Source organism: Mus musculus, chromosome 10, assembly GCF_000001635.26.
Source record: "Mus musculus strain C57BL/6J chromosome 10, GRCm38.p6 C57BL/6J".
Lineage (NCBI taxonomy): Eukaryota > Metazoa > Chordata > Mammalia > Rodentia > Muridae > Mus > Mus musculus.
Genome location: NC_000076.6, coordinates 78,273,919 through 78,301,276, shown reverse-complemented (window position 1 = coordinate 78,301,276; position 27,358 = coordinate 78,273,919). Strand labels below are relative to the sequence as shown.

The 27,358-nt window shown below is 51.1% G+C and overlaps 1 protein-coding gene across 10 annotated transcripts in view; it reads left to right on the top strand.

Annotated features, from left to right (window-relative positions):
• The window catches only part of Agpat3 (1-acylglycerol-3-phosphate O-acyltransferase 3), an 83,324-nt gene that overhangs the window by 51,221 nt on the left and 4,745 nt on the right, over window positions 1–27,358 (top strand). For 7 of the 10 annotated variants that reach the window (XM_006513716.3, XM_006513717.4, XM_006513718.1 and 4 more), the window contains 7 exons: window positions 13,204–13,430; window positions 16,113–16,282; window positions 16,927–17,088; window positions 18,029–18,182; window positions 18,801–18,903; window positions 23,192–23,267; window positions 27,007–27,205. In XM_006513716.3, coding sequence (XP_006513779.1) covers window positions 13,253–13,430; window positions 16,113–16,282; window positions 16,927–17,088; window positions 18,029–18,182; window positions 18,801–18,903; window positions 23,192–23,267; window positions 27,007–27,205 — 1,042 coding nt within the window. In that variant the 5' untranslated portion in view covers window positions 13,204–13,252. Of the gene's footprint in view, window positions 1–2,959; window positions 3,453–5,855; window positions 5,943–13,203; window positions 13,431–16,112; window positions 16,283–16,926; window positions 17,089–18,028; window positions 18,183–18,800; window positions 18,904–23,191; window positions 23,268–27,006; window positions 27,206–27,358 lie in introns of those variants that run through there. The other 3 variants (XM_030245110.1, XM_006513720.2, XM_006513722.4) reach the window with 3 other exon arrangements.

Sequence of the window (27,358 nt, the reverse complement as noted above, 5' to 3'; positions counted from 1 at the left end):
TAAATAAAGCCACACAGGCAAATAATCATCCCTGCACCTGCAGCATAGAGTGAGCTCCTGAGAGAAACAGAGTAGCAAGCTGGCGTCTCTACATCTTCAGCCATGAGAAGGACCTGAACCAAAGGAATAAGACTGAGATGAAGCCTGGAGGGGAGAACTACTGTAAGGCTACTCAGCCAGATGGAGCCTTACATGTGAAATGCTAGTGGAGAAACGTTTCCTCTCTTCTCTTGACTTTGTACTAAATCTAATAACTAGATCAGAATAAGCCAGCGGCCCAGCCAGCCAGCCTAGGGAGCTCTCCACTCCAGAAAGCTCATCAGCATGAACAAGGAAGCCTCCTGGGCAGCCCAGCAGGACTCGGGCTAGAACCCTGCTCTGATCCATCTTACTCCTCCAGTGACTGTGAAGCATCCTCAGGCCCCACATTTAGGTGCCCAGAACTGCCCATGAGCAACACAACTTGTAACTCAAGGAAATAAGAGTTTATTCTGGAGCCAAATACCAGTGACCAAAGCCCAGGCACACAGATTCAGGGTACCCCCAAATACCCCACCATATCGCAGTGTAGTAACAGCTATATGAAATTTTTATAACAGAACAAAGAAGTCATACATTAAGGTAGTATCAAAATACCTTGGTGGAAACATCTGGTAGGTTGTTAAGCAAAATGGGGAAGCCTCTGACGTAGGCTTCAGATGCTGTCAGATGGCATTCGTAACCCTCAATTGGTGGGAATTAGGGGACTCAGTACATTCCAAAAGGATTGGCCTCAATCATAAAAATATTACATCAAACACAGAGGTGGGCTATGAATATCTCTTAAGAGGGCTGAAGATAGCTCAGGATGATTTAGTTCTGCACCTGTAAGATTCCGTCTCTCTACAGTCACAGAAATGTAAGAAATAATGAAACAGCTTTGATGTATCGGGCTGCCTTGTGAGTCATTGGTGTGGCTCATCTTCTTTTTTTCTTGGGAATGCTGGTTCACAGAAATTTCTGTCTGTGTGTGGGGGTGGGTGACATGCCACACACAGAGTCTTGCTGGGGAAGTGCTGGCTTCAGTAGAAAGAGCAGTTGTATCTAGAGACAAACCACCGGGACGACAAAAGTTGGTGTTAGTTGCTATTCCTGGACACATGAGGTCTGGTTCACCATGCCAGGTATATGCAGTCTGTGTAGCTCAGAGATCCACTAGGAAGTTCTCCAGGCTGGGGGTAGAGATCAGTCAGAGGCAGCATCTTTGCAGAAACCATTCAAGGTCCTGGATTCCTTCCCCAGCACCACAAAGAAAAAACAAAACGTGCACAGTGACAAAGTCCCATCCTCTTCTCCACCGATGGTGCGTTGAGCTGTGGGCTTCAATATTGTCTTTCTATTTTCTTCTTCATTTACTTTTGTCTTTGAGACAGGGTCTCTCTACATAGCCCTGGCTGTTCTGGAACTCACTACATAGACCAGGCTGCCCTTGACCTCACAGAGACCCACCTGCTTCTGCCTTCCAAGTGCTGGAATTAAAAGTGAACACCACTACACCCAACTGTCTTTCAGCTTTTTCATATTTCATAATTGTAGAAATAACTACTTCGTGCCCAAAAAAATATGAAAAGCAAAACAGTGCCCCAAACCCTATTGCTCTGAAGCCAGGGTTACCTTAAGAATGGATAATTAATGTCTTCCAGGGGAGGGGACACCTGTGCCTTATAATGTAGTCACTTGGTGTACAAAAGTCTTTCTCAGACAACCAGTGCGGAGTCTGCAGCTATGGTTTGGCAGCTGCATGTCCCAGGAGATGGTGTATTATAGCTACAGTGGCTGACCTGTCATGGGACACTGTGACTGTGCCTTCAACACTCGGTCCCAGTCCCCAGAGGTCTTCATTGTGCCTTTCTTGGGCCAAGTTCCTGCCTGTGGTGACCCCCGTCTCTGTTGTCACTCCACTTCATTCTCCGGGTGATGGCAAAAGTGAGTGTATCCCTTTTCATAAAATCAAATCTTTAAAAGGGAAATTATTTAGACTCCAGGGGTATGTGAGGTAGGTGTTTTCAGAATTAGGTTTGTAAATGTTCTGGTAGCTCCAGGAGACTTGTGGGTTGTTATTGTTCCACTGTGACCTGGAGGGCCAGGTGGCTTGGCTGCAGGCTACAGTGTTGAGCCTGAGTTGCATGCTGGACCCAGAGTTGAGGAAAACCTGAGTCAGTCAGCCCCTTAGCCCCAGGGCTAAGGAACCAGGCCTTGGTGGTTCCTCACAGGGAAGGCTATGAGCCCCTGTGTGGACCTGTCTACTGCATGCCGGGGGAGTGGTGGACTGTGAGTCTGAGTGTTAAGACACTTTCTTGAAGCTGGTCTGCCATCCTGCCTTCCTGGAAGCTCTCAGCCATGTTGTGTGACATCCGGAGGCCCCAGCTCTAGGTGTTTCTACGTATTCAGTATGACAACTGGAAAATATCCCCCCCCACACACACACACACCTGCAGGGCTAGCACCAGCTAAACTTGGGGTACAGTGGTGAGAAAGTACCTCCACCTCCTCGGGAAGAACCAGTTGTTAGCCCAGGCACACCCCAGTCTCCAGCCTTGTCTCTGAGTGGCCAGCATGGAGGGTCATTTCATCTTCTGGACTGTAGTTCTTGCTTAGCTTTCATCTCTGGCTCCTCCTCATCAGACACAGCCTAGGGGCCCCTCTCCTTCTCTGTGTTGTTTTGCCTTGCTGCGTGTATTCACCACCTCCATCAGCGGATACTGGGTCATTCCATTATTGCTCTGTAATTCCAGACTGGGCCTGTGGCCCTTAATCCACAGAGGAAGGGACTGTTGTCTCTCTGCCCAGTATAGAGAGGCAGGTTAGGCTGCAGAGGGCTAAGGGAAGGGACCATGGGGAAAGACCCTATACTGCGGCTTGGTGTGAGGTGGTATGACCCGGCTGCAGCTGCTTCCTGTACTTGGTGAACTCAGGCAGAGTTCCCAGGTCAGAAGACTGAGCCGTACTTATAGTGTGCCCTGAGAGCACAGCCTTCCTGTGAGCCCCGAGTGTGACATCGTCCCCACCCACCAGCTTCCTGTGGTAAGGGAGTATAGCATTGCTTGAGGCCGGGCCCTGCGGAGCAGTGGGTGTAAGACTGCTGAGAGTGTGGGTAATCTGGCCTGGGCACCTTGGCAGCTGGGAGCTTGCTTTTCTGCACGCTGCTTTCCTGCCCCCTCCACAAGCCCTGCCGCTCTCATGTGCCAAGTGTGAACATGAGCTGGCCACACAGCCAGCCCTGACGTTTCACCCACTTGGCAGAATGGCTATTTTTGTACTCTGGGACATAGCTGAGTGTTCACTACACTATCCCCACTCCTGCCAGCTGAGTTCTGTTGCCCTGCTGTGGGAGGAGGCTACAGACTCCCCCAGCCAGGACCCCAACCAACTGGAATCCAGAGCCCAGGGAGAGAAGGAAAGCAGAAGAGTGGGTAAGGAGCCGGGGCACCCTGGCAGGAGCCTGCTGGGGCTGGGAGGGCAGAGGGAAGCCCGATGGAGGGCCTGCTTCCTGCCGGAACGGAAACGCAGGGACAGGCTCAGAGTGGCTTTAAGGGCACTGACCCTGCTGACCTAGATTCCCTGGTCACTGAGCAGAAAGAGCCTTGTATCTCCAGATATAGAAAGCCAGGCTCATCCCTCAACTACAAGAAGGTTGTATAGGTTCCCCAACAACTAGCCAAGCCGGGTGGCCTGATGGGCCACCTTGATCTTGGAGTGGGATGGGGGGGGGGGCGGTGGAGTGACTAGGATAAGTTATAGACCAAAACTTGAATTTGGTGTCAAGTTCGGGGACAGCAGGGAAAAGGACACACATAAGAAGGTAACAGTTTCAGGGCGTGGGGAGAGGAGAATTTAGGTATGAATTTACATATTTTTCTCACGGATGACCTCTTCAGAATAGGCCTCCTTCCTGAAGGGTCTACCTACTTCTATGGAGATCTGAGCCAACCCCTCCCAGGGGGTCGCAGGGCAGAAGGCCTGTTCCTTATCCCACTTAGCCCATGTAGCTCCAACCCCTGTGGCATACACGAGGAGGGGTGTGGTCAAGGTGGCAGGCTCTGGGAGTGGTCACTGCAGCAATACAGGTCCCAGGAAGGGGTGAAGGGCACCGACTAGAAGTAGAGAGCAGCCCAAGGTCAAGCTGGGTCTGTGAGTATTAGATGGCCTTAGGCTACTGCATATGCCTGTGGCAATTGCAGTGGTTGCCACAGAGAAGCATGACCTTGCTGCTTGTTAAGGGTGGCCTCTGTTACTCCTCATATCTTATTCTTATGTACCACTGGCTGGATTAGTATTTTAGAACCTTTTTAAAACACACCTACTGAGATTTTCTGAGTTTCTTTTCAGACATGGAAATCAAGTATTTGACTGCTGAGAGGATGACCCCAGTGCATGGGAGAAAGTGGGCCCCTTTCTAGCCCTTCCATGGTTACCCTGCAGGCCTGACTTCTCGGTAGCTGCAGGTCCCAGGTGGTAGCACCCCACTGCCGTGTGCCCTGTGGAGGCTGAGGTGGTCGTTCTGAGACCTACTTAGTTTGAATCCCCACCTTCCTGAAAATCTAGTTTACAAGCATGAAATGTGGTGCCAGTTTAGTGCAAATGTTTCAGTGCCCTTGTGCTTGATCAAGGTCTGTTAAAGGCCTTCAGAGTGCCTGCACCTCTGGGATTGCACAAGATAGCCACTCTCAGGAGGACTCTTCAGTGGCCCTGTGGCACCGAGGGAGCCTGGGGCAGGGCCGGAACCCCTTGGAGAAAAGAGCCCCACTCCACCCAGCTGGGCTGCTCCAGACCCACCTTCGGCCCCACCTAGCCCCTTGGCAGACAGTATGTCTCTTCTGATTCTTCTGGTTGGTGGTCACAGGACCTCAGGCTTCTGAGAGGATGAAGACAGGCTGCACATTACAGGTGCCTGGGCTTTGTCCTGAGGGAAGGAGCAATGAGCTCCCCCGACCCCTCAACTCCGCCCATCCCCCCCTACCCCCACCCAGGAAAAGCTAGAATCCAACTCCACCAACTGTTTTTTTTTTAAAAGATGTATTTACTTTATGTGTATGAAAACACTGTTGTGAGCCTTCATGTGGTTGTTGAGAATTGAATTTAGGACCTCTGCTTGCTCCGGTCAGCCCCATTTGCTCCAGTTGACCCCACTCACTCTGGTCAACTCCACTCACTCAGTCCCTGCTCGCTCTGGCCCAAAGATTTATTTATTATTATAGATAAGTAGACTGTAGCTATCTTCAGATGCACCAGAAGAGGGAGTCAGATCTTTTTACAGATAGTTGTGATCTACTATGTGATTGCTGGGATTTGAACTCAGGACCTTCAGAAGAGCAATCAGTGCTCTTACCTGCTGAGCCATCTCTCCAGCCTTCCACCAGCTTCTTAACTGTGAGTGGCAGTGTGTGTACAAGAGTGCATGACCAAGAATGTCCACTGTGATGCAAGAGCTCTAGGAGCAATCGTCATTGTGGGCATGTGTGTGAGATGGCCGATACATCATGTGTGTACGTATGTGCATACTCATTGTGTGGCTGTTCATGAATGTGTTAGACATGAGCATACATATGTATATGCATGTATATGGCTATACCTTTGTGCATTAGGCATATATGTGTCCTGCTCATTTGTATACTATTAATATGTGTGTGTGTGTGTGTGTGTGTGTGTGTGTGTGCACGCACATGGGTGTGTATAAGTGCAAAACATGCATGTGTGGGAGCCTTGGCCCAGGGTGGTGTCCTGGGGTAAGAGACACAGCCATGCCTGTGAGCTGGGTCCTGTCACAGGCCCATTGTGGGGTCATCAGGCCTGGGAGCTTTGTGCCTCCCTCTGCTTCCCTCCCCACCATCGCCACTGCTCAGGCTGGGGCAGTCACAGAAACACCCTGGAGGCCGTAAAGATTCAGGAGCTGGGGACTTGGGGTAAGTGAGGGGCCTGGAGTTTTTCATTTGCTCTTGTGCTTGGTGGCACTGAGGCCTGATCAGTGGAGTTGCATCTGCTACCCCTACTGTCTACTTCCCTGCCAAGGCTCACTGACTCCCTGTTCTTCCTCATTCTTTAGAAACAGCCTAGGGGCCATTAGGACTCAGCTGCAACCATCCATCTCATACTAAAAGCACCCAAGGTGGGGGCATCTCTTCCCTCTGGTCCCTTGACTCCTAGAAGGGGGAGGGTCTCCAGGCCTTGCTGGTACTCACATAAATGGCTTCATAGTTCCTGTGCAGTAGCCAAGGGGACCAAAATGGACTACTGTGTCTTGAATGTGCCTTTCTAGATCAGAGGGGAAGAAGAGCTTCCCTTCCCTGGGACAGCAAAAAACTTGCCTGGTGTCTCTGTCTCTGTCTGTCTCTCTCTCTCTCTCCCCCACCTCCCCTCCCCTTCCTTTTCCCTCTTTTTCTCTCCCTCTTCCTTTCTCCCTCCCTCTCTCCCTCTTCCTCCCTCCCTCCCTCCCTCTCTCCCCCACCTTCTCCCACTAGCTAGAACTGGGCCACATGTTCTCCTGCATACCTATTTCAGGAGGAGAGGGGTGTGGCCTTGTGGTTTGATGTTGGGCTGGGGCTCTGTTCTCAGAAAATAGGGATATAAGCTGCTGTAGTGTATGTAGCATGTAGACATGCTCCCCCGCCCCCCAGTCCAGGGCTATTAGCTAACCTTGGATGATTCTGGTGCCACAAAGCAGAGTTCTGTCAGGAGTTGGAGGGGCTAGTGTATGACATTTAATTGTACCTTCAAATCCATTAGTCAAGACAATGAAATGCTCTAAGATTCCCACAAACTCAGGCACAGTTTTATGGTTACTTTTAAAATTTTGTCTAAACACAAGCAGAAACACAAGTCCACTGGAGCCCAGAGGGCCTGTGTAGGCTGCTGTGTGAGACCTGTCATTCATGGCCTGTGCCAAGAACACAGGCTCAGGGGCAAGGCTTCAGCACAAACGACCTGAGGCTGCAGACCTTAGCTGGGGGTTACCTGCTCTCAGTACGAAAGGGTGGGATTGCACACTGGAGGCTGGAGCCTTGCCCCTGGGCCTTTGTTCTTGGTCTGTGTGTGATGTGGTGCAGCCCATCCTGGGGTGACAGACTTCATAACTGTGGGGCCTTAGGCTGTTCTCTCCTGCCTTTTCTGAGTCACTTGCTTTTCTGTCCTGGTTGTATTTCCTATGAACTGAAGTCAGTTCGTTCCAAGGTGGGGGGATCTTTGGATAGTGTAATTAGTCTTTAGTAATATTTATAGACAGCTTATGTATTGAAAAGGCTTATGGTGTGCCTAAGCAATCTAAGACCACATCCACTTCACCAAGGCTATATGGGTCAGCAGTTTCATCTGGGCTTAACTGGATGTTTCTGGTCCCTCTGGAATCGTTCTTGTTCACTGAGAGATACCCCAAGGTTGTGGTCTGGTGACCTGGGCTGGATCAGGCTCAGTAGACATGGTCTGTACACTGACCCACACATCCCCAATTAATGGCCAAAGGTCACAGCAGGCTGCAAGATCTCTGGAGGCAACCCTGCAAGTCATAAATGCCACTGCCACCCAGGTAGCCAGTCCAGGTCCTGAGCCAGGGGTCAGTGCTCATCTGAGAAGCAGCAGTGTGGACCAACTCAGGACTTGCACACAGAAGTGGCCTGTTGCTCAATGCCTGGGGCCTTACTCAGTTGGATTTTCTGTTTCAGCCACACTGTTCTGTGTAATGTGTTTGTGCATTGTGTGTGTACAGCTATAATCTGTGTCCTATAGCCTGGACACAAGAGAGTCTGGAATGTCTTCATCTGTCTGGTCACTAGGACTTGAGAGCCCATACCCTACTTGCTATAGAGGAAGCCTTTAGCCCTGGGGGTTCTAACTCTCTACTTTCTGCCTGCTTAAAAGGCAACATGGCCCCTGGTAGATCCGTCAGTAATCAACCAAATAGCACTAACCATGCTGAGCAAAGCTACCTGGACCCAGTGTAGCCAGAAGCTTACAACATCTCCACCATCTTGGACTCTGTGCATTGTGCTTCATCTGCTCAATATCCCTGTCCTCTTGCAAGATGTGACAGTACTAGCCATCTGGAGCAAATGGTACTGATGGCACCCCTTCCTTCACCACAGTTAGACACCTTTCCCTCCATAGGCTGGTGAAACTGGGTAAGGTCTCACACTTTATCTCCCTGCATTCCTAGAGTCTGCAGTTGAATTTGCCTAAGGACTGGTTTGCCCTTTGATTGCTTTTATTTCATGTCCACTGTAGTTCAACACCCTAAGGAACAGGGTCTATCCAGGTGACAAGGTACAGGCCTGCCCTCAGCAACACTCTATAACGTCACAGTACGGCTATCTCAGTCAGCTGCCACCAGCACTGTCTGCCCCAAGTCCCTCCTAGCCCCCTCTCTCCAGTGTGCACACAGGCTGTGGCTGAGAAGCCACGCTGCACCCCACTACATGAGGAAGGGGAAGGATGCGAGGGCTCTTGGAGCCACCACCCTGAGCGCTCCGCTTTTCTACACCCCCTTGACTGCTCAGAAAGGTTTGGGCAATATCTATTTGTTCTTGGCTGTTTATGAAAGTGAATGTTGCTCCTGAATTAAGACAGTTTGAGATACTAACTATGCCATCTCTGCTGCCGAATGCCCTCTTACTCATTCCTGTTAATAATTCTCCAGCATCTGCTAGTTCTGGACCAGCTCAGATCACCAACTACAAAACAAAGGTGGTGGTGGGGTATGCAGGGAATGCCCTGGGCCCAGCCCCTCACACAGCCTGCCCCTGCCCCTGCCCCTGCCCTGCATCCAGGCCTTGCTAGGGAACTGAACATGAGTGAACGGGAGGGAGAGAGGACGGTGACGGCAGTGTTATTCTGTAAACTGGAGTTTGATCACTGAAACCCACATGCTGGTGTCTTCCTTGTGACTGAGTCTCCTGTCTCAAGCATCACAAACAACTCATTTTCCATAGTTCAGTGTCTTCCTTTTGTTAGTTCACCTGTTCAATGGCAGCCACTCTCTCTGAGAGACTCTTCCCCCTCAGCCAGCCAGTGTGAAGTATAGGGAGGTTGGGCACTGAGAGACAGAGACAGAGGGCATGCTGGGAAGTAGTCCCCAGGGAAGCAGGGCAGAGGACCAAGGATGATGGAAAGGCTCCCAGAGGATGGGGACTGAATGTGATCAGGAAGCTGGCTGTGGGAAGAGGGACCAACAGGTGTCCCAGATCTCAGATTAGGGAGCCTAAAGCCTGTGTGTTTGCAAGTCCACAGGCCTTGGGCTGCACTGTTTGATTTAGGGACCCAGAACTCTAGAGATGAGACCCATAGTTTGGCTGAGTTGCTGGCAGAGCTGGTGCCTCTTCACCTGGCTTGTGCCTTCATTCCTACTCTGCAGAACACATGGGTGATCAGATCAGAAACAAAGCACTTACCTTTATCACCTGTGGAGCCCTCGTCTCTAAGTACCGTGGTATTCTGAGGTGCTAGGGGTTTACCCATGGGGGTGACTCAATTCAGTCCTAGTGAGGAAACAGTCAGGGCAGAGGATCGAGTAAGGTCCTCCTGGTGTGCGGTTGGCAAGTTCAGTGTCCTGATGATGCCCTGAGCCCCAGATATCTCAGGCCAAGACTGAGGGCTCCCTTAGGTCGAAGTTAACTAAGGATGGGTCGTCCCACTTCTCAGTGAGTGGTATCTATGGAAAGGGAGTCTGGCTCAGGGTCCTGGACCTCCCAAAGGGACATCCTTTTGGGAGTAGCATCTCTTCAATTTCTGGTGCCCAGCTGTGGTAACATTTAAGGGTTTGAGTAAGTCCCCTACAAGGACACACGTGGAGTGATGCTGGTGCTGATGTTGAGTGTGGCTAACCCTGTCATCAGCACAGATTTGCTGAGCCATGGCTTCCTCCTCCCCAGCTGGCAAGCACTCCGCCTGTTCCTTGGAAGGCAAGGCTGGCTTGCCTCTCACCTATCACCACCTTCTGACCCAGGAAGGTGTGAGTTCTGGCAGGCTGTGAAGGGCCATCATGAAACACAGGAAGCAACGGTATTACTTTCAGGGGCCAGATGTTCTAATGCTAGACTGGCCTTGGGAACACACTTGACTCAACTAAACGAGAGTTATAGGAGATTCCAGGAAACCACCTTTGAGCTCTAGGGACCACTCTGTCCTCCAGCTGTTGGTCATTTAGGCTCCAGAAACCATGTCTAAGCTTTTAGTCACACCCAGTCTTCAAAGGTCACATGGAAATAATAAATGACACCGGTACCCAGAGATCATAATGGGGACCAGATGCCAGGGCAGGACTATCCAAGGAGATTGAGAGGGCCTTGGGAGAAAGAGGTTGTGAGTCTGACAAGGCCATCCCACTGCAGGACGAAACGGCAGATTCACAGATGACATGTCTTATGGTCAGGGTCAGCCCGCTCTCAGACATGCCCTGCAAGGATTGTGGTAATTAGCTGCACCATGCTCTTATGCCAAGGGTGTCTGGAGGCACCACTCCCCTGGGGGTGGAGCACTAGGCACCTCCTCTTAGCTCCTCTTAGCTGCCCATCAGCTCTGTGGAGTTTTCTTGGCCAAAAGCCTTGAACCTAAAGTGACCATGAAGAAGTTTCCCATTGAGGTGGAGGGGTGCGTTCCCAGATGGCTGTGTAGACCTCAGAGTTTTCAGGATCAGGTGCATGGTTAAAAAAAAGAAAAGAGAATAAGATGTATCCCAAGAAGTGCTGTGAGGTATCTGCAGGGTGCAGCTGGATGTCCTGTGCTACCCGGGGGTTCAAGCTGGTGTTGTGATCACAGCTTTACAAATAGGTGGTCCCGACAAACAGGACAGTTCCTGTGCAGTTCTGACGTCTGAGATGCTTCACCTCTGGGCCTGTGTGCCAGAAGTGTCCAAAGGAGGCTAAAATGGTCCACAGTTTTGCTGGGACAGTAGGTCACAGTAATCAATAAAACGCTCTCAAGCATCATTTCAAGCCAAAGAGACTCTTGGTGTGCTGCCTGGTGATAAAATCCTGTAGAGTTTTTATGCAGTGGAAATCCACAGCCAGGGAGCCAGCAGAGAGGCTGTGAAGCAACCATGGGGATGCGGGATCTCTAGGCTGGTCTGTGGTTGCATTTATAAGATTAAAGCTCCACTTTTAAAAGTCAAATTTACCAGCACACCAGGATACCCTGCACATTTAAACTCGGATCTGAAATGTAGGTGTCAACTTGAAACGGTCTTAGGACACAAGACTTTTAAAAACTTGCTGGGCGTGGCACTGTATGCCTCAAACTTCAACATTTTGGAGGCAAAGACAGGCAGATCTTTATGAGTCCTAGACTAGCCTGGGCTACATAGTGAGACTGTGCCTTAAAAAAACAAAAAGACTTATTTTGAAGGCACCTGGACCAACACTGTGGTCATTCAATGCAGGCCTTTCCCACACTTCCCTGCCCTGGTGAACCAGAAACTTTGTAGCCAAGAGCAGAGCAGAGCAGGAGCTGGCACAAAGGCTGAGTGGAATTCCTGCGGACAGCACTGAAGTTTTAAGAAGGCACTAAGGAAACAGTCCTAGAAATGGGTGCAGCCAGCACTGAGGAAGCAAGCCCCGTGTCTGTCACTGGAACACTTGGGGACTAGAGAGTGATGACTGAGGTCATGCTCTGCAGCACAGACACATGTCAGATGGCCTTCTAGGACAGTGTGTTAGACGGTTCTATGTGGATGACGAGGCTATGAAGCTAAACGAGATATCCTGGGCTATGATGTAGAGATGTGGTCTTGGTGCCTGAGTTGAGCTCCAGGCTAGCATTTGGCTAAGTCTATCTGCCCCCTTCAGGTTTGGCTAGACCCAGGGACACCAGAAATCCAGAGGTGGATGTGGTAGGTGGCAACGCACTCTAGGGACGGAATACTGAGGTTGGTATAGGCTCACCACGGGTTCTGCACAACTCTCTAGTTGAGACTCCAGCAGGTAGAGCAGGAAACCTCCTCTACTGCACAGCACAGGGGCGGTTGATCGAGTGGGATGCTCAATGAAAGCCATCCTCACAGCTGGAGCATGAACAGGTGGGGGTCATTATGACGGAGGGACAGCTGAGGACTTAGCAGGGGACACAGTGCTGCTGTTGTACCCCAGCAGGGCCAAGCTCAGCATTCTGATGCCAGCCCATCCATCCCATCCTATGCCTTGGGAAAGAAGCAAAGCCAAGCTACCAGAACAGTGATGGGCACAGCCAGGGCCTGGGGTGGAGCCAGCCTGCATGGCTCCTTCTGTGTGTAGTGGCGGTGGCCACCTGGTCACTGAGTCTTTTCTTTTCTTTTTTTTTTTTTTGTTTTTTTGTTTTTTTGTTTTGTTTTTTTGTTTTTTTGTTTTTTTGTTTTTGTTTTTTCGAGACAGGGTTTCTCTGTGTAGCCCTGGCTGTCCTGGAACTCACTCTGTAGATCAGGCTGGCCTCAAACTCAGAAATCCACCTGCCTCTGCCTCCCAAGTGTTGGGACTAAAGGTGTACGCCACCACTGCCCAGCTTCTGGTCACTGAGTTTTGTCACCCAAAGCTGAGTACATAGTGACTGTATGTGAGACCTCACTGAAGTTCAATCTTGAAAATCATAGTCTCTCCCTGGGGCCCAGGGTGTGGGATCGAAGGTGTGCTATAGAGCCGCAAAGCCACTGGGAGGGGCACAGGATAGAGCCTGTGACATGAACATGAGCATGGTGTGCTGAGGGCTGTCATTTCCCCTGGGGCTGCTGGGTCAGAGCTATCATAGCTAGGGTAGTGTCATGTGATGGCTGTGGAGACCCTCAGCCACCTCATATATTCAGGTCTATGCGGATCTGTCCTGCATGGTGTAGGGAGGAACTTTAAGGTCACTGAGGTGTCGGGGTACATGGCCTGCAGACCCTGGCCTTGGGACATGAGCATAGACTCAGGCCTCAAAGTCAACACTGAGATCTCCTGCTGGCCCCTTGAATAGGCCATTCATTCAGCCTTCCTGTGCTCTAAGTCACTCCCTGTGTGTGTGTGTGTGTGTGTGGTGGTGGGGGGGGGTGTTCACGTGTGATGTTTGCATAAGATGCATAGTGTTTGTCCATCAGCTTTCCAGGGGCAGCCTCTCTCTAAACCAGGCAAAACAGCGCATCTCCTACCCATGTCCTGAATGAGGGCCGTGTTGTCCAGACCACAAGCCTATGCCTTGTCTCCACACACACTGACCTGAGCTCTGTGTTTCCAGGACGGCTGTTCTCAGTGAAGGACCGTGCGGCCGCCCCTGAGCAGCGACCATGGGCCTGCTTGCCTACCTGAAGACCCAGTTCGTGGTGCACCTGCTCATTGGCTTCGTCTTCGTGGTGAGCGGGTTAATTATCAACTTCACCCAGCTGTGCACACTGGCCCTCTGGCCCATCAGCAAGCACCTATACCGCCGTATCAACTGCCGCTTGGCCTACTCGCTCTGGAGCCGTAAGTGTCCTCGCCCATAAGGGCATCGTGCAGGGGCTTCTGGGGCGGGGGGCACGGAGGTGGGGGGAAGCTTCTCTTGCCAGGGCTCTCAAGGACAGGGCCACACCTGGCACTCCATTGCAGAACAGAGCCGGGTGCATCTCTGGTTCCCTGAGGTCATACCCTTCCAGGGTCATGTGAACAGGTGCTCAGAGTAACTTTACCAGGCTCAACCACATGATATTTCCACATCAAGCTGTGTGACTCACACAAAAGGAGGGTCTAACACAGCACGGTGGGTGCTTTCAGACCAGCAAAAGCGAGATAAAAATAGGCCCACTGATCTGTAACCGGCCACCAGCACAGGGTACTGAATGTCCCTCTTCACATTTCAGGGTGCAAGTAAAAACAAGGGTGCCCCTTTGGCGCAAGTGTGTGAGTGCTACCTATGCATCAGAACGTACTAGTGCATGAATGCACATATACATGAGATCCCTTCTCCACATCTACGTGGACAGACAGCCACTTACTCCCAGCCTATGCACCGGGGAGGGCCTGGACCTGGATGCAGCTACCTGCAGTTTACATGATGCCAGTTTGACTCAGTTCCCACAGGACAAGGACACAGCCCCGAGATTTCTGCCAGTGCCTATGCCTCACAGGCATCCTCACCATCTCTTGTTTATATGGGCCCAAAGCTAACCAGGTCGTCTTATGGATGCTAGCCCTGGCCATATCCCATCCTCGGTGTGCCCACACAGACACCAAGAAAATGAGTAGCCTTTTTGTATCTGAGAACCCTCTTCCAAATGCAGTTCTAAGTGGGGGGAAAAAGTCTATAACTGCTTACACCTGCCTGTGCGGCAGAGGCATGGAAGAGGCAGGAAGGGACAGCAATGCCCCAGGAAGGGGGTACAGGATGGTGTGTGCTACCCCACAGGAGAGGGCACGTACCATCTCACAGGATTTCTGCACCCTTATCCTCTCCCTACCTAGAAGCCAGTGACTCCAGTCTGCCTGATCCCCCTTCTCAGCTTGACTCAAAAGGTGACAGCTGTTGCACAGAGAGCAAACTACAAACCCCACACGTGCAACATGACTTGGTGGCAAGACCACTCCAGTGTTGACAGATAAAAGCTAAAACTATAGACTCCTGAATCTGGTGCTACTCTGACTCCAGAACAGCACACACACCAAATCCAGAGAGGAAAGGAAACAGAGCCCCTCAGCTATCATGGGAGACGCGCTAGAAAGTCAGATGTACCCCCGTGAGGCTTTCTGAGCACGCCCTGGGAGGGGCAGAGAAGCCAGTTAGCATCAGCCTGGCCTCAAGCAGAGATGGGGAGATGGGTACACGGCAACTGAAGAGCATATCCTTGGGGACTTCCTGGGTGCCCAGGCCTCAGAACTTCCTTCTGTCATGTGACTGGGTAATAGCCTGTGCTAGACTGGAGGATGATGACTGTCACCACTCTCTAATGGCAGAGCCACCCTGTGTGAGTTCTCATGTAGACACACGAATGGCTCTAGGGCACACATATGGGATGCTCTTCTGGCCACATGCTAATGTGTTTGGAAAACATTAAGGACCCCAACCTCTGCAGTATTCCAAAGCAGCTACACCATTTGGCACCCCTCCTGGGACTAAGTGAGAACTCCTGTGTGCCCAGGGCCTCACCCTATTTGTGGGCTCTGTGTTTGAGGCTGGCAGCATGCCCTGGCTCCATCCCCAGGGATCAGTTCTTTTCAGGGGGTCCTGGGGCTCTCTCATGAAGCAGTGGCCAGAGCCAGAAGTGCTTCCTGCCGCCATCCCACATGTGGCAGTTACATCCTGGTCCACCTGCCTCAGATGCCTGGCCGTAGTCATCCCACTGCAGACCATGGCACCCATGCAGGATGCCTGCCCTCGTGTGCTTCCTGCCAGACCTCATTTATATTCAAACTCTACGCTGAACAAAAGCTCTTAGCATGGAACCTTCTGGCCCTGACCTTATGAAGGTGACCATGTGGAGAAGCCAGGTAATGCTGTGGTCCCGCCTCATCCTGGATCTGTCATGGCCTGTGAGATGCAGGCAGGTAGAGGCTGGGTTCTGAGTTGCAGTGACCCTCCTCATTCTTGTGGAGATGCTGCTGCAGTCAGCTGCTGATTGCCCTCTGAGCTCCTGACCACAGTGCCCCTCCTCATCCTTGGGGCATCCCACATCCTCCTGGGCAGCAGTAGATCTCATAGGAGCTCTTCCGTAGGCCGGCCTGGGGTGGGCAAGACTGAATGTGCACCATAGCTTACACTTGATGTCCACCTTATCTTCGCTCTCCAACTGTGAATTGCATGGCCCCGCAGGCATTCTCTTCCTGGTCATTCAGGACACAGCTCCCGCCTGCCTCCCACATAAGCAAGCCAGTGGTCATGTGACGTGGTGGCTGAACACTGAGGCAGCCTGACTATTTAGAGCTGCAGGGCCCTGCTTCTTCCGTTTGCTGCCGCCACAACTTCCATCACACAAAGTAGCTGTGACTCGGGAAAGCTTACAAACACGGGCCCTCCAAACTCACTTCTAGAAAAGAGTTCCCCTCTAGGTGGAAATGGAAATGGATGTGGGTCTGATACTGCTCTCCCAGAACCTGTGGAAAACCGGGGTGGGGCTGGGGCTGGAGCAGGGCACTGGGCAGGCATCTCCCAGTGCTGACCCCACCCTCCCGCAGAGCTGGTCATGCTCCTGGAGTGGTGGTCCTGCACGGAGTGCACTCTCTTCACCGACCAGGCCACCGTGGACCACTTTGGGAAGGAGCATGTGGTTGTTATCCTCAACCACAACTTCGAGATCGACTTCCTTTGTGGGTGGACGATGTGCGAGCGGTTTGGCGTGCTGGGGGTGAGCAATGGGGTCAGGGAGGGCTGGGTGAATGATGGCAGAATGGGGCCCCAGGAGGAGACCTGCATCAGAGTCCCCGAGACTCTAGAGGCTTGTTCCTTAGAGGTTTCTTGGCTTGGCCCCTTCTCATTGAGCGGTATGGCTGATGGAGGTGGTGGGAGGGGTGTGTTTTCCCATGTGCTCTTCTCTGAAGTTTCCTGCCTGCTCTTGGGACTCACTGTGACTTCATTTCTTGTTACTACTGTTCACCATCCAGAGGATCCCACTCAAGGCTAACTGAATAATTGGTTAGTGGCCTTAAGTGAATTTAAACCACTCTAAGAGGGCCAGGGAGTTGAGTGCAGCCGAAGCCCCTAAGCAATGGCAGGAAGATAGGGGTCAGGAAGAGACCAGGTACTGAGGTGCTGCTATCTACCGTGGGCCTGCCACAACACCAAGGCTGGGCTCTTCAGTAGTTTCTGGGGTGGCCCCCTGTGTGTACTTGAGGGGTACCAAGTCAAGGATCATTCAGTCATAAGCTGGGGGTCCCATTTATAGCAAATACTTTGAGCCAGGAGAAGCAAGGCTTGAGCCCCTGGTGTGTGTGTGTGAGGGCTTCTGGCCGGGCCTCCCCACCTCTGACAGATGCCATGGTCTCCCTGCAGAGCTCCAAGGTGCTGGCTAAGAGGGAGCTGCTGTGTGTGCCTCTCATCGGCTGGACGTGGTACTTCCTAGAGATCGTATTCTGCAAACGGAAGTGGGAGGAAGACCGGGACACCGTCATAGAGGGCCTGAGGCGCTTAGCTGACTACCCAGAGTACATGTGGGTGAGTGTGCTTGCATGTACCACGAGGTGGTAGGGGCTTGTGGATGCAACTCAGTCTTCCTGTGTACCAGGGCCCACGTTATAAGTTGTAAAATCTCCAGCTAGGGGAATAGCTCATTTGGTAAAGTGCTTGGCACACAGGTGTAAGAAACTGGGTTTGAGCCCCGGAACCCAAACAGAAAAGGCAGGCTGTGGTGAGCGTGTAAATATTCCCAGCACTGGGGAAGCAGAGGCAAGTACACCTCTGAGGCTCACCGGCTGGCCAGCCTAACGTATTTGGCAAGCTCCAGGCCATTGGGAGCCCCCATCTCAAAAAACAAGGTGGGCAGTGCCTGAGGAAACTCACTCAGGGTTGACCTCTAGTCTACACACACACACACATATGCCCATGATACTATCCCCATTTTGCAGACTTGGCCTCGTTCCTAGGACATAGCTTCCACTGTTCCCGCTGCTGCAAGCCCAGCTTTGGCGCACACCCTCCTAGGGTGCAGGCGGTGGGAGAGCCGTCCTGCATGGTATCTCTCATCCTTTTCTTGTCTACTCTCCGAAACCTAGCTTCTTACTTCCCATCTCCCACACCATGCTCAGGGACAGTGGATGCTTTCTGTTTTCTGGTCAAAGGCTGCTGCCCAGGGACGCTTTCAGGTTTCTCTTCTTCTGGAGAATTCTTTGAGGAAAACTGTTCTGATTGCACTCATTTGTGTGACTGCAGTGCAGATTGCAGCCCTAAAATAAAATACTGTTTCAATGACACAACATGCTTGCCGCTGGATGCGTCCATGCTTTCTTCTCTCTACCTCCAGCCGAGTGTGCTATGTGGCTGTGGCGGGTGAGGCCTGGAATGTTACAGGCCTTGAATGGCAGGGCTCTGGTTCCATCCCCACTGTCCTGGAATAACCCTCTGGCCTCTCCTGGCCCTCTGTTCATTCTGCACCTAGTTTCTCCTGTACTGCGAAGGAACACGCTTCACAGAGACCAAGCATCGCATCAGCATGGAGGTGGCTGCCTCCAAGGGGCTGCCCCCACTCAAGTACCACCTGCTGCCCCGGACCAAGGGCTTTACCACGGCAGTCCAGTGCCTCCGGGGGACAGGTAGGAGACGGGGACCTGTGGTGAGAAGCTGGAATCCATCACCGCCTGCTAGGCCACTGTGCGAAGCAAGAAGTTGAACAGGGCTGGGGATGCTGCCTTGAATACATGGGGTTCTGTGTTCTGGCACCCCATAAATCAGGCATTGGAGAATTTCCTGCAGTCACAATACTTAGGAGATGGAGTCAGGATCAGACTCATCAGATCATTTTTTTTGAAGTAGAATATAAAATATAAAAATGTAAAATATACCAGAAGCACAGAAGAATAGCAGAAATAGGATTGGCATGTTATAAGACCTGTGGGGATGATAAGTGTTACTTAGTGGCAAACTGTCCAATAGTAAAATTCAAACAAAGCAAAGCATTATAAAGGAGAATGTCAGAGCAGAGTCATCTGGAAGGGGTTACATGAGTCACAGAAAGAGGCCAGGAGCCTGGGCAGGAGGGAACCACCAGTAGGGAGGGTCTGAGCACTTGGCAGCCAGCTGGAAGTGAAGATCATCGCTGTGTGGAGGGGCAGACCCAGGTGTAAAAGTGGCTTTTTTGTTTGGTGGTGACGTCACTGCTGTAGAGTGTTTCCCATCATCCACCGCTCACTGGTCCTGTCTCCACCCCTCAGTTGCAGCTATCTATGACGTGACCCTGAACTTCAGAGGGAACAAGAACCCATCTCTACTGGGGATCCTGTATGGGAAGAAATATGAGGCAGACATGTGTGTGAGGTGAGCATCTATCAGGACTTGATGTGGCCTGCTGCAGGACTCCCAAGGGTGTAGGACACGGCACAGCAACCTAGCAGTCCCTGGAGTCCCATGGCCAGTGTGAGGGTTGATTCTTGTCTGTTTCTCAGTCTCAGTGAACACCTAGGCACACATGTCCCCGAGGAAAGCTCAATCCCAAATCTGGCTAGAGTCAGTTGGTCTCCCCGAGCAGCAGTCACACATCTGGTGAACTTAACTAAACGCTAACCTTTAATCTCTTGCTTTGAGCTAGTGAAATGGAACATCCTGTGGAGCCCCTGCTGGAGTGGCACTGTCACTAGGTGGCTCTGATCGGGCTTGGTAACTTGTAGATAGTGGCCTGGGCATCCATAGGGAGCTCTGGCTGGGGAAGGCTTTGCCTATGCTTCAGAGCCCAGGTGATGGTGCCTGCAGGGCTTGCTTGGCCATCTTCTGTGATGCAGCCACTGTCAGGATCCACTGGAAGGGCCCAAGGCACAGCTGAGACCTCTCACGCAGAAGCAGCCTGCCTTCTAGAACACAAGGTCACAGGTGGACAGGGTGGGTAGAGTCCATGTCTCAGTGTTGGCCGAAGACCATAGCCAAAGTGATGTTCATCTCTGTGCCTCCCAAGAGAATGGTTCATCCAAAATAATAATAAACAGTAAGGTTGTTGGCCTTTTCCTCCTGAGTTTGTAAACAGATAGGTAACTGGCGGGGTCGAAGACCCTAATCCCTGGGGGGGGGGGTTGAAGACCCTAATCCCCGGTCTTGAGAACTCACCCTGTGTTGGAGTCAACAAGTAAGCCTAGGGTCTTCTCCTTCATATTGTTCAGTTTCCAACAAGGACGTTAACCCCAGGGAACTGTGGTGATTAGTTCTGAGCCTTAGCTGGTTTCTAAGGCCAGGTGTGTTAGTTAGCTTCCTAACACTGTACGCATACCTGAGATAATTAACTTACAAAGAAGAGACTTTGTTTAGACTCAGGGTTTTAACACTTTCAGTTCACAGTTGAGTTTCTGTTGCTTTGGTCCAGTGTGGAGTCAGCACACTATGTCAGGAACACACACAGGGCTGAACACAGCAATCACCTCACCAGCCAGTTGGCTAAAGAGGGAGGGCTAGGATGTTGACCCCTCAGAGATAGCCATGACCTAGGACCTCCCACTGGACACCCCCCCCCCCTTTTTTTAAGTAGGACCAGGATCCTGGGAGACCAAAATGCTAATACATGATCTTTGAGAGACAGAGGAGAACAAAAGAAAAACTTTTTAGGTAGATGACAATGACTAAGAATCCGGCCATGTCCAAAAGTGAGACCCCCTCAGGGGCCAGTCATGCACCTGTCCTTGGCTTAACTGCCTCAGGTCAGATCCCAACTGTGTCTGGGTGGCCAGATCCCTGTCATCCGGCTGCCCAGTCAGCCATCAAGCTGAAGTGCCCCCACATGGGCACCCAGCTGTGACAAGGGAGGCCTCTCTATGCCCTTTCCTCCGAGATATGCTGATTCTGTAGAGATGTTGAGCTAGCTGCATTTCAACGGACAGCTTCGAGCTCGCAGAAGCCTTGGCTGGTATGTGCTCTTGAGCACTGACTTTGTCCAAGTGTGCTGTTCCCATCCAGCACACCTCTACAGTCAGCCAAGGGCCCTCCCCCATGCCTCCCTCGAGGGAGACAGAACTCTAGGACTGTGACGGGCATGCAGGCCTGCATGTGCATAGCCCCAGGGTACCTCTGTTCTTTTTGCTGGCGTGTTGGTTAGCCTCATGATGGCAGAAGTACTCCTGGAAAGTTCAGGGTAATAAACTCAAGCTCTAGCTGCTATGAGCAGGGAGCCTGTAGGGCCCCACTAACATGTATCCATCTTATCACACGCACCAGGAGAGCCACGAAATAGGTCCGAGCCTTGTGGTCCTCTTGCTATAGGAGGTGGCCTTCTGCTATACCCCCAGACTGTATGCCATCCATGCCAAACTCTCCCCATGCAGTCCCCAAACATGTGGCTGGAGCCCTTGGAAGGTACAGACATAAATATTTTATCTTCTAAGACACTGTCACCTCTGACCCTGATGTGGCCATGAGCCTGCAGTGATGCTGTGGAGTCACATGCTTTGTAACCGTGGGCTCCACCAGTACTGTGCTGTGGTGGAGAGGTTCCTGGGCATAGCCCACACAGCCACAGCACCTTGGGGCCTCCATTTTAAATGTACAGATTTGTCTCAGCCCATGAACCTTTCTTTCTTTTTTCTTTTTGTTTTGTTTTGTTTTGTTTTTTGAGCCTGGGTTTTTCTGTGTAGCCCTGGCTGTCCTGGAACTCTGTAGACCAGGCTGGCCTCAAACTCAGAGATCTGCCTGCCTCTGCCTCCCAAGTGCTGGGATTAAAGGCGTGCGCCACCACTGCCCGGCTCCATGAACCTTTCACGTGGCTTTTTTTCTGAAAGGACAGACCGTGGGCTATCATGGTGTCCGTCCATGACCCTTACCAGAGCTAGATTTGCCAATTCCCCCCTTATTCCTAGTTCCATCTACCCACAAGCAAATGAAGTCTGAAAACACCAAACAGAAATCTCCAGAAGCAAGCTCTTTGTGAACTTGAAATTACACACGCTCTGAGCAGCATGATGGAAAATGTCAGCCTCACCCTGTCACCCTGGATGCAAAGCCTTGTCTAGTGTACTCTGCTTGGGTCAGCCACCCTCCTAATGTCATTCACACAGACTCACAGTGCTTGTGTTTAAATGAGACTTAGTAATAGCTTCAAAGCACAAGGGGCGTGAAACGAGGGGAGCGGGAGCACTGGAGTGTGGAGCACGGCACACCAGCAAACAGTGTTCAGAGGGAGCACTGGAGTGTGGAGCACGGCACACCAGCAAACAGTGTTCAGAAGGAGCTGCACGCTCAAGGTGTCAGATTTCCCTTGGGACTTGGGATCTGTCCCCAATAGAGGACCCTGATCACCCCAGTCCTTGGCAGCCTATGTGAACTCAAGTGCTCTGTGCCACCTCCTGGGCATCATGAGGTACTGCAGTTCCCGGTAGAAAGCAGGACCCACTTGTCTGGAGCCCAGGCTTCCCTGAAGCCCGCTATGTCACCAAGGCTGATATGCAGCTCCTTATTCTCTTGCTCCACATCCCAAGTTCTGGCATCACAGGAATGTGCCACAGGTCTGGATTCCTATGTAGTCTCGTGTGACCTGGACCTTGACATGTAGACCATGATAGCTATGTCCCTCTCTCTGCCTCCCAAGTGCTGGGACTAAATGCATGTGCTACCATGTCCAGCTCTATGCCTTGTGTTTTGTTTTATGTTGGTTTTTGGAGACAGAGTTTCTCCGAGTAACCCTAGCTGTCCTGGAACTCACTCTGCCGCTCAGGCTGAACTCGAACTCAGAGATCCTCCTATCTCTGCCTCCCAAGTGCTGGTCTTAAAGGCATGCATCTGACTTGGTTCTAGCATTTTAAAGTTTATGACACAAAGACTTATTCTCTTGTGGAAGAGTCTGAGCTGGATCTCCCTGCAGGTATCATGGCTCAGTATCATGCTCTCCTGGAGTAGCATTGCTAGTTGCAGACTACAGACGATCTTCAGTCATTTTTACTGTGACTGAAAGCCATCCCTTGCCCACCCTGTGTGACCTAACATCCTGGTGACTATCAAACCTTACAATGTATTCTTAGCAGACTACCAGTTCTTGCTAACCCAAAGGCTAGGATGCCATCAGATAGACTCTGAGACCCGCAGTAGAGGGCCCTTGCTGTAACCCACCCACCTGTAGCTCCTACCAATGCATTCCATAAATACTTTATAACTTTCTTCATTCTGCAACTTATACAAATCTCACATAACTACTTACACAGTAGAAAATGGCAGTTTTGGAAAATTCAGTATGTGGTGTGGGGCCACTGCCACTCATAGCTGTCAATCCATTGATGGTCACGATCAAGGTCAAATGCCACAGACCCTTGGCATTGATCATCTGCAGCAGTTCATTTGTTGGGAAAGACCAACACCACTGCATTCACCCTATGGGGAAGTCAAGGGATGGTCTGCCAGGCAGGTGGCTCACAAGGGTTCCCAGACATAGAGGCATCTTTCAGTCCTTGTGTGGGGGATGGCCTGACCATGCCTAGAAGGTTCCAGTATGTCAGATGACTGTCAAGAGCTTACTTTGCAGACTGCTTGTTTTAGAAATTAAGAATGAGGCTCAAATAGCTTCAGGTGGCCTCGAATGTGTCACTTTCTCTCTCCTAGGGTGGGGCAGGTGTTCATTCACTCACTTTACACTTTACAGGAGGTTCCCCCTGGAAGACATCCCAGCAGATGAGACCAGCGCCGCCCAGTGGCTTCACAAGCTGTACCAGGAGAAGGTAAAGGCTCCTGCTTGCCCTCACCCCACCTCTAAAGCAGGCTGGGGCAGTTGGGAAGGAAAGAAGGAAGGAGCCATATGGTTCCCCTTTGGGTGCCAAAGACTGGTGGTACTCACCTGCCTTAGAGTCTTCTTTTCTCAAAATGTATGAGATGCATGATAAAGTGAAGTATAACGGTGCCTGGTGTGTGCAACAGCGCAGAGCCCTTGTGCACTGCCTGGTATGTTCAAGTGAAACTGTGTTGATGACATTTTACCACATTTGTTCCTTAAAGAAATGTTAAGCGTGTAGCAGACATTGCCCAGATTTAGAACCGCTTGCTTCTGCTGCGGGTATCCCCCAGATTTACAACAGCACGTTATGTCATGGAACCCTACAGCAGATGTCTCAGGGTGCTTCTGAGCACACATGTCCAGTTCCCACTCCACAGAGCATGCTTAGCCTATGCCCACTTCCTGGGACAATAAGTGTCCTCTTTGCATTGTTCTGAAAACCAGATGGCCAGAAAAACCCATAGTGAACAAAATTCCCTCCAGTGCTGGGAGCAGCTCCCAGGGAAGAAAGGGAGCCCCAGAGACCAAGTCGGGAGGACGAAGGGCCTGTGCTGACGCTACACACCCCACACCCCGCTGGTCGTGTTGGCTGGTTCCCCCAAAGTCTTGAGTCATAAGCCTTCATGGAGTCAGATGGTGACATGTGACTTCACTCAAGGCAGTAAGGTGATGGCATATCCCTACATGAGGCTGGAGCTTTCAAGGAGTCAGCTGGGGAAGGTCGAACTTGTCCCAACCTATCTCTTCCTCCTCCTCCTCCTCCATGCTGAAGAGCGATGCCCTGGTGACTGTCCTCCCACCTACACAGTTCCAGAAGATGGAGACACTAGACTAGAAAAGTGGTACCCAGAGAGTTCCCTCAGGCTGCCAAAGGAAACCTGTGCACAGCTGGAGGGAGGTGACCCCAGAGGCAGACAGCTCAGGGTCTGCCTAGACTGGATTCAAGTTGAAGACCAGCTGCAGGCTACCACAAGACAAAACACCCAAGGGAACCGACCCTTCCTAATACCCGACACAACTGTCAAAGCCCTCAGAGGAACCTGAGAAGTAGCAGACACGGGCTAGAATGAGCATGTAAAGATGAAATGGAAAACAAGAAGACCCACAGAAAAATGGAAAGAGCAGTGGAAAAATGTCAGGGGCAAGCAGAGAACAGAAGCAGCCAACCAGCAGAGCAGTGCGGTGAGGCGAGGACTGTGTGAACAGTGCTTGCCTTGTGCAGATCCCCTCCATTTGTCAATGTTCCTCAAGAGAATTATTGATATAGGGGCTGAAGGGACAGATGGTTCAGCATTTAAGAGCTCTGGCTGTTCTTCCAGAGGACCCAGGTTCAGTTCCTAACACCCAAGTGGCAGCTTACACCTGTCTGAAACTCTTAATTCCAGGGCTTCTGATACCCCACACACAGACATGCATGCAGGCAAAACACCAAAGCATGCAAAATTAAAACAAACTATAACAGGAGGAGCCAAGGGTAGTGGAGTACACCTTTGATCCCAGCACTCCGGAGGCGGAGATGGAGGCGGGGGCGGAGACAGGGGCAGAAGGATCTCTGAGTTTGAGGTGCAAGACCAGCATTCCAGGACAGCCAAGGTGACATGGTGTGAGAGCTTATCACAGATATATATATGGAGAGAGAGAGAGAGAGAGAGAGAGAGAGAGAGAGAGAGAGAGAAAAGAAAACTGTGGTCCAGACTGATAAAACAAGACACAAGCAACAAGCAGGAGAGCTAATTCATGAGCTAGGCACGACTGGCTCTGTGCTCACCTGTTTGAAAACTTGGACAAAGTTTGTCATCTCTTCTACCACACCCTGTGACAGTTGCCCAACAAAGTAGGTATAGAAAGTTCTTAGCTCACACAGCACAGGCAAAGTACCACAGACTCCCTTGGAGTCCAGAACATGTGTGTGTGTGTCTGTCTGTCTGGTTGTCCTTATCCAGCATAGCATTAGAAGTCTTAGCAGAGCAATTATGGAGAAGATGAGAATGCCCAGATTGGAAAGGAGGGTAGGTGAACTACCTACCCTGTTGACAGATGCACAGCCCAATATTTAGAAAAACCTCAAAACTGTCAGAATGTTAGAACTGGAAAGTTCCCTAAAGTTGTGGGATTAAAAAAAAAAAAACAGTATCCAAAAACTAATATCATTTCCCTGTGTCAAAAACTAGCTGAAAGACAAATCCCAGCAAAACCAGTAAAACCTGAGGCACTGTGCTACCGTCAGACATTGAAGTCCTCCTGATGGGAGTGTCAGAAGGAAACGCATTCCAATGCAAGACGCTGCAGCCAGCATTAAGTCACTGCTGTCCATGATTGCCAAAGTAACAAAATTCACACACGCACATGCACACACACACACATGCACATACACACTTTCCATTCACTGATGGATGAATAAAAAAACTATAATGAAGTTGGGTGGTGGCCTACACCTTTAATAATAGCACTAAGGAGGCAGAGACAGGTGGATCTCTAAATTTGAGTTCCAGGACAGCCAGGACTACATAGAGAAACCCTGTCTTGAACACAAAACAAAACAAAAACAACAATAAACAAGCAAACAAAAAAGGTGACAATGATGTGTATAAACACACAGCGTAACATTGTCAGCCATTATACAACCAACCAACTCCTGCCATTTGGAGCAACGTGGATGGAAGTGAAGGAATGCTACAGAAGTGAAGACAGCGAGCGGCAGGACATAGCACATACTGCTGTAGAGGGTAGAGCAGTAGACGGAGGCTGGGAGGATGGAATTATAGACAGAGGATGCCAGCAGATGTGCCATGTCCTATGGCTCAGCTGTGTTAGATCACTGACTATGGCTGATAACAAGTATGTATTTCAAATGTTTCAGTGGAGAGGGCTATAATCATTCTCTACACAAATAAATGGTCTTCGTCTGAAGTAGTGAACACCCAGTCATTACACTGTGTGTGTGTGCATGTGTGCGTGTGTGTATGTGTCTATGAGAGAGAGAGAGACTGTGACCCACAAATGTACAATTATGTCAGTTAAAGTTTTAGATAGGTGGATAGACAGTCTCTCTCTCTCACACACACACACACACACTCATCTAGGATAGTATACTTCTCAAAAAGAAAATGTAGTTGGGTAGTAGTTTATGCCTGTGATTCCAGCATTCTAAGGGATCAGAAGTTCAAGGCCAGGACCAACTATGAGGAAAGTTCCACATCAACATGAGTTGCAGGAGAGCCTGTGTCAAAGGAGGAAGAGGAGGAAAACATAGAAATGGTATGGGGCGGGCAAGATGGCTCAGTGGGTAAAAGTGCTTACCATGCAAGCTGCTGTCCTGAGTGTGGTCCCTGGATGCTGTGGTAGGAGAGATGAAAAGCCTTGCAGTAGGGGTGTAGACTGTGGCTAGGCCCAGGACCCTTTGGCTGTCCTTTGATAAAGGCTGGGGTCTGTACCAGCCAGCCATAGGCTAGTCATGACCCCTGGCAGCTTTGCTTGCTTGGCTGGCAGGATCCTAGCTAATTCCTTTCCTGGTTGCAGATGACACACAGCAACTGAAGGTCCTCCAAGGAAGTGCTCCTCCCACCTGCACTGGGGCAGTCTGCTTCATTCTGTGCCCTGGGCAAGTGGCTTTTATTGCTGAGTTTTCTCCTGAATCAGAGTCACACTTGTGGATCTCAACTTTGTACTGTCCCCTTGACTTTCAGGATGCCCTGCAAGAGATGTACAAGCAGAAGGGTGTATTCCCAGGGGAGCAGTTCAAGCCTGCCCGAAGGCCGTGGACCCTCCTGAACTTCCTGTGCTGGGCCACCATCCTCCTCTCACCCCTCTTCAGCTTCGTCCTGGGTGTCTTTGCCAGTGGATCCCCGCTCCTCATCCTGACGTTCTTGGGGTTCGTGGGAGCAGGTAAAGAGCACAGATGTGCCCGCTCACATGCTGGGGTCACTGGGCCACCCATACCCAGGACTTTTGGTTCATCGTGATGGGCCCAGGAGGCAGCAGCTGACCCAGGTCAGGGACTGAGTGACCCTGGCTCCTGAACATGGTGGCTGTGGAGGA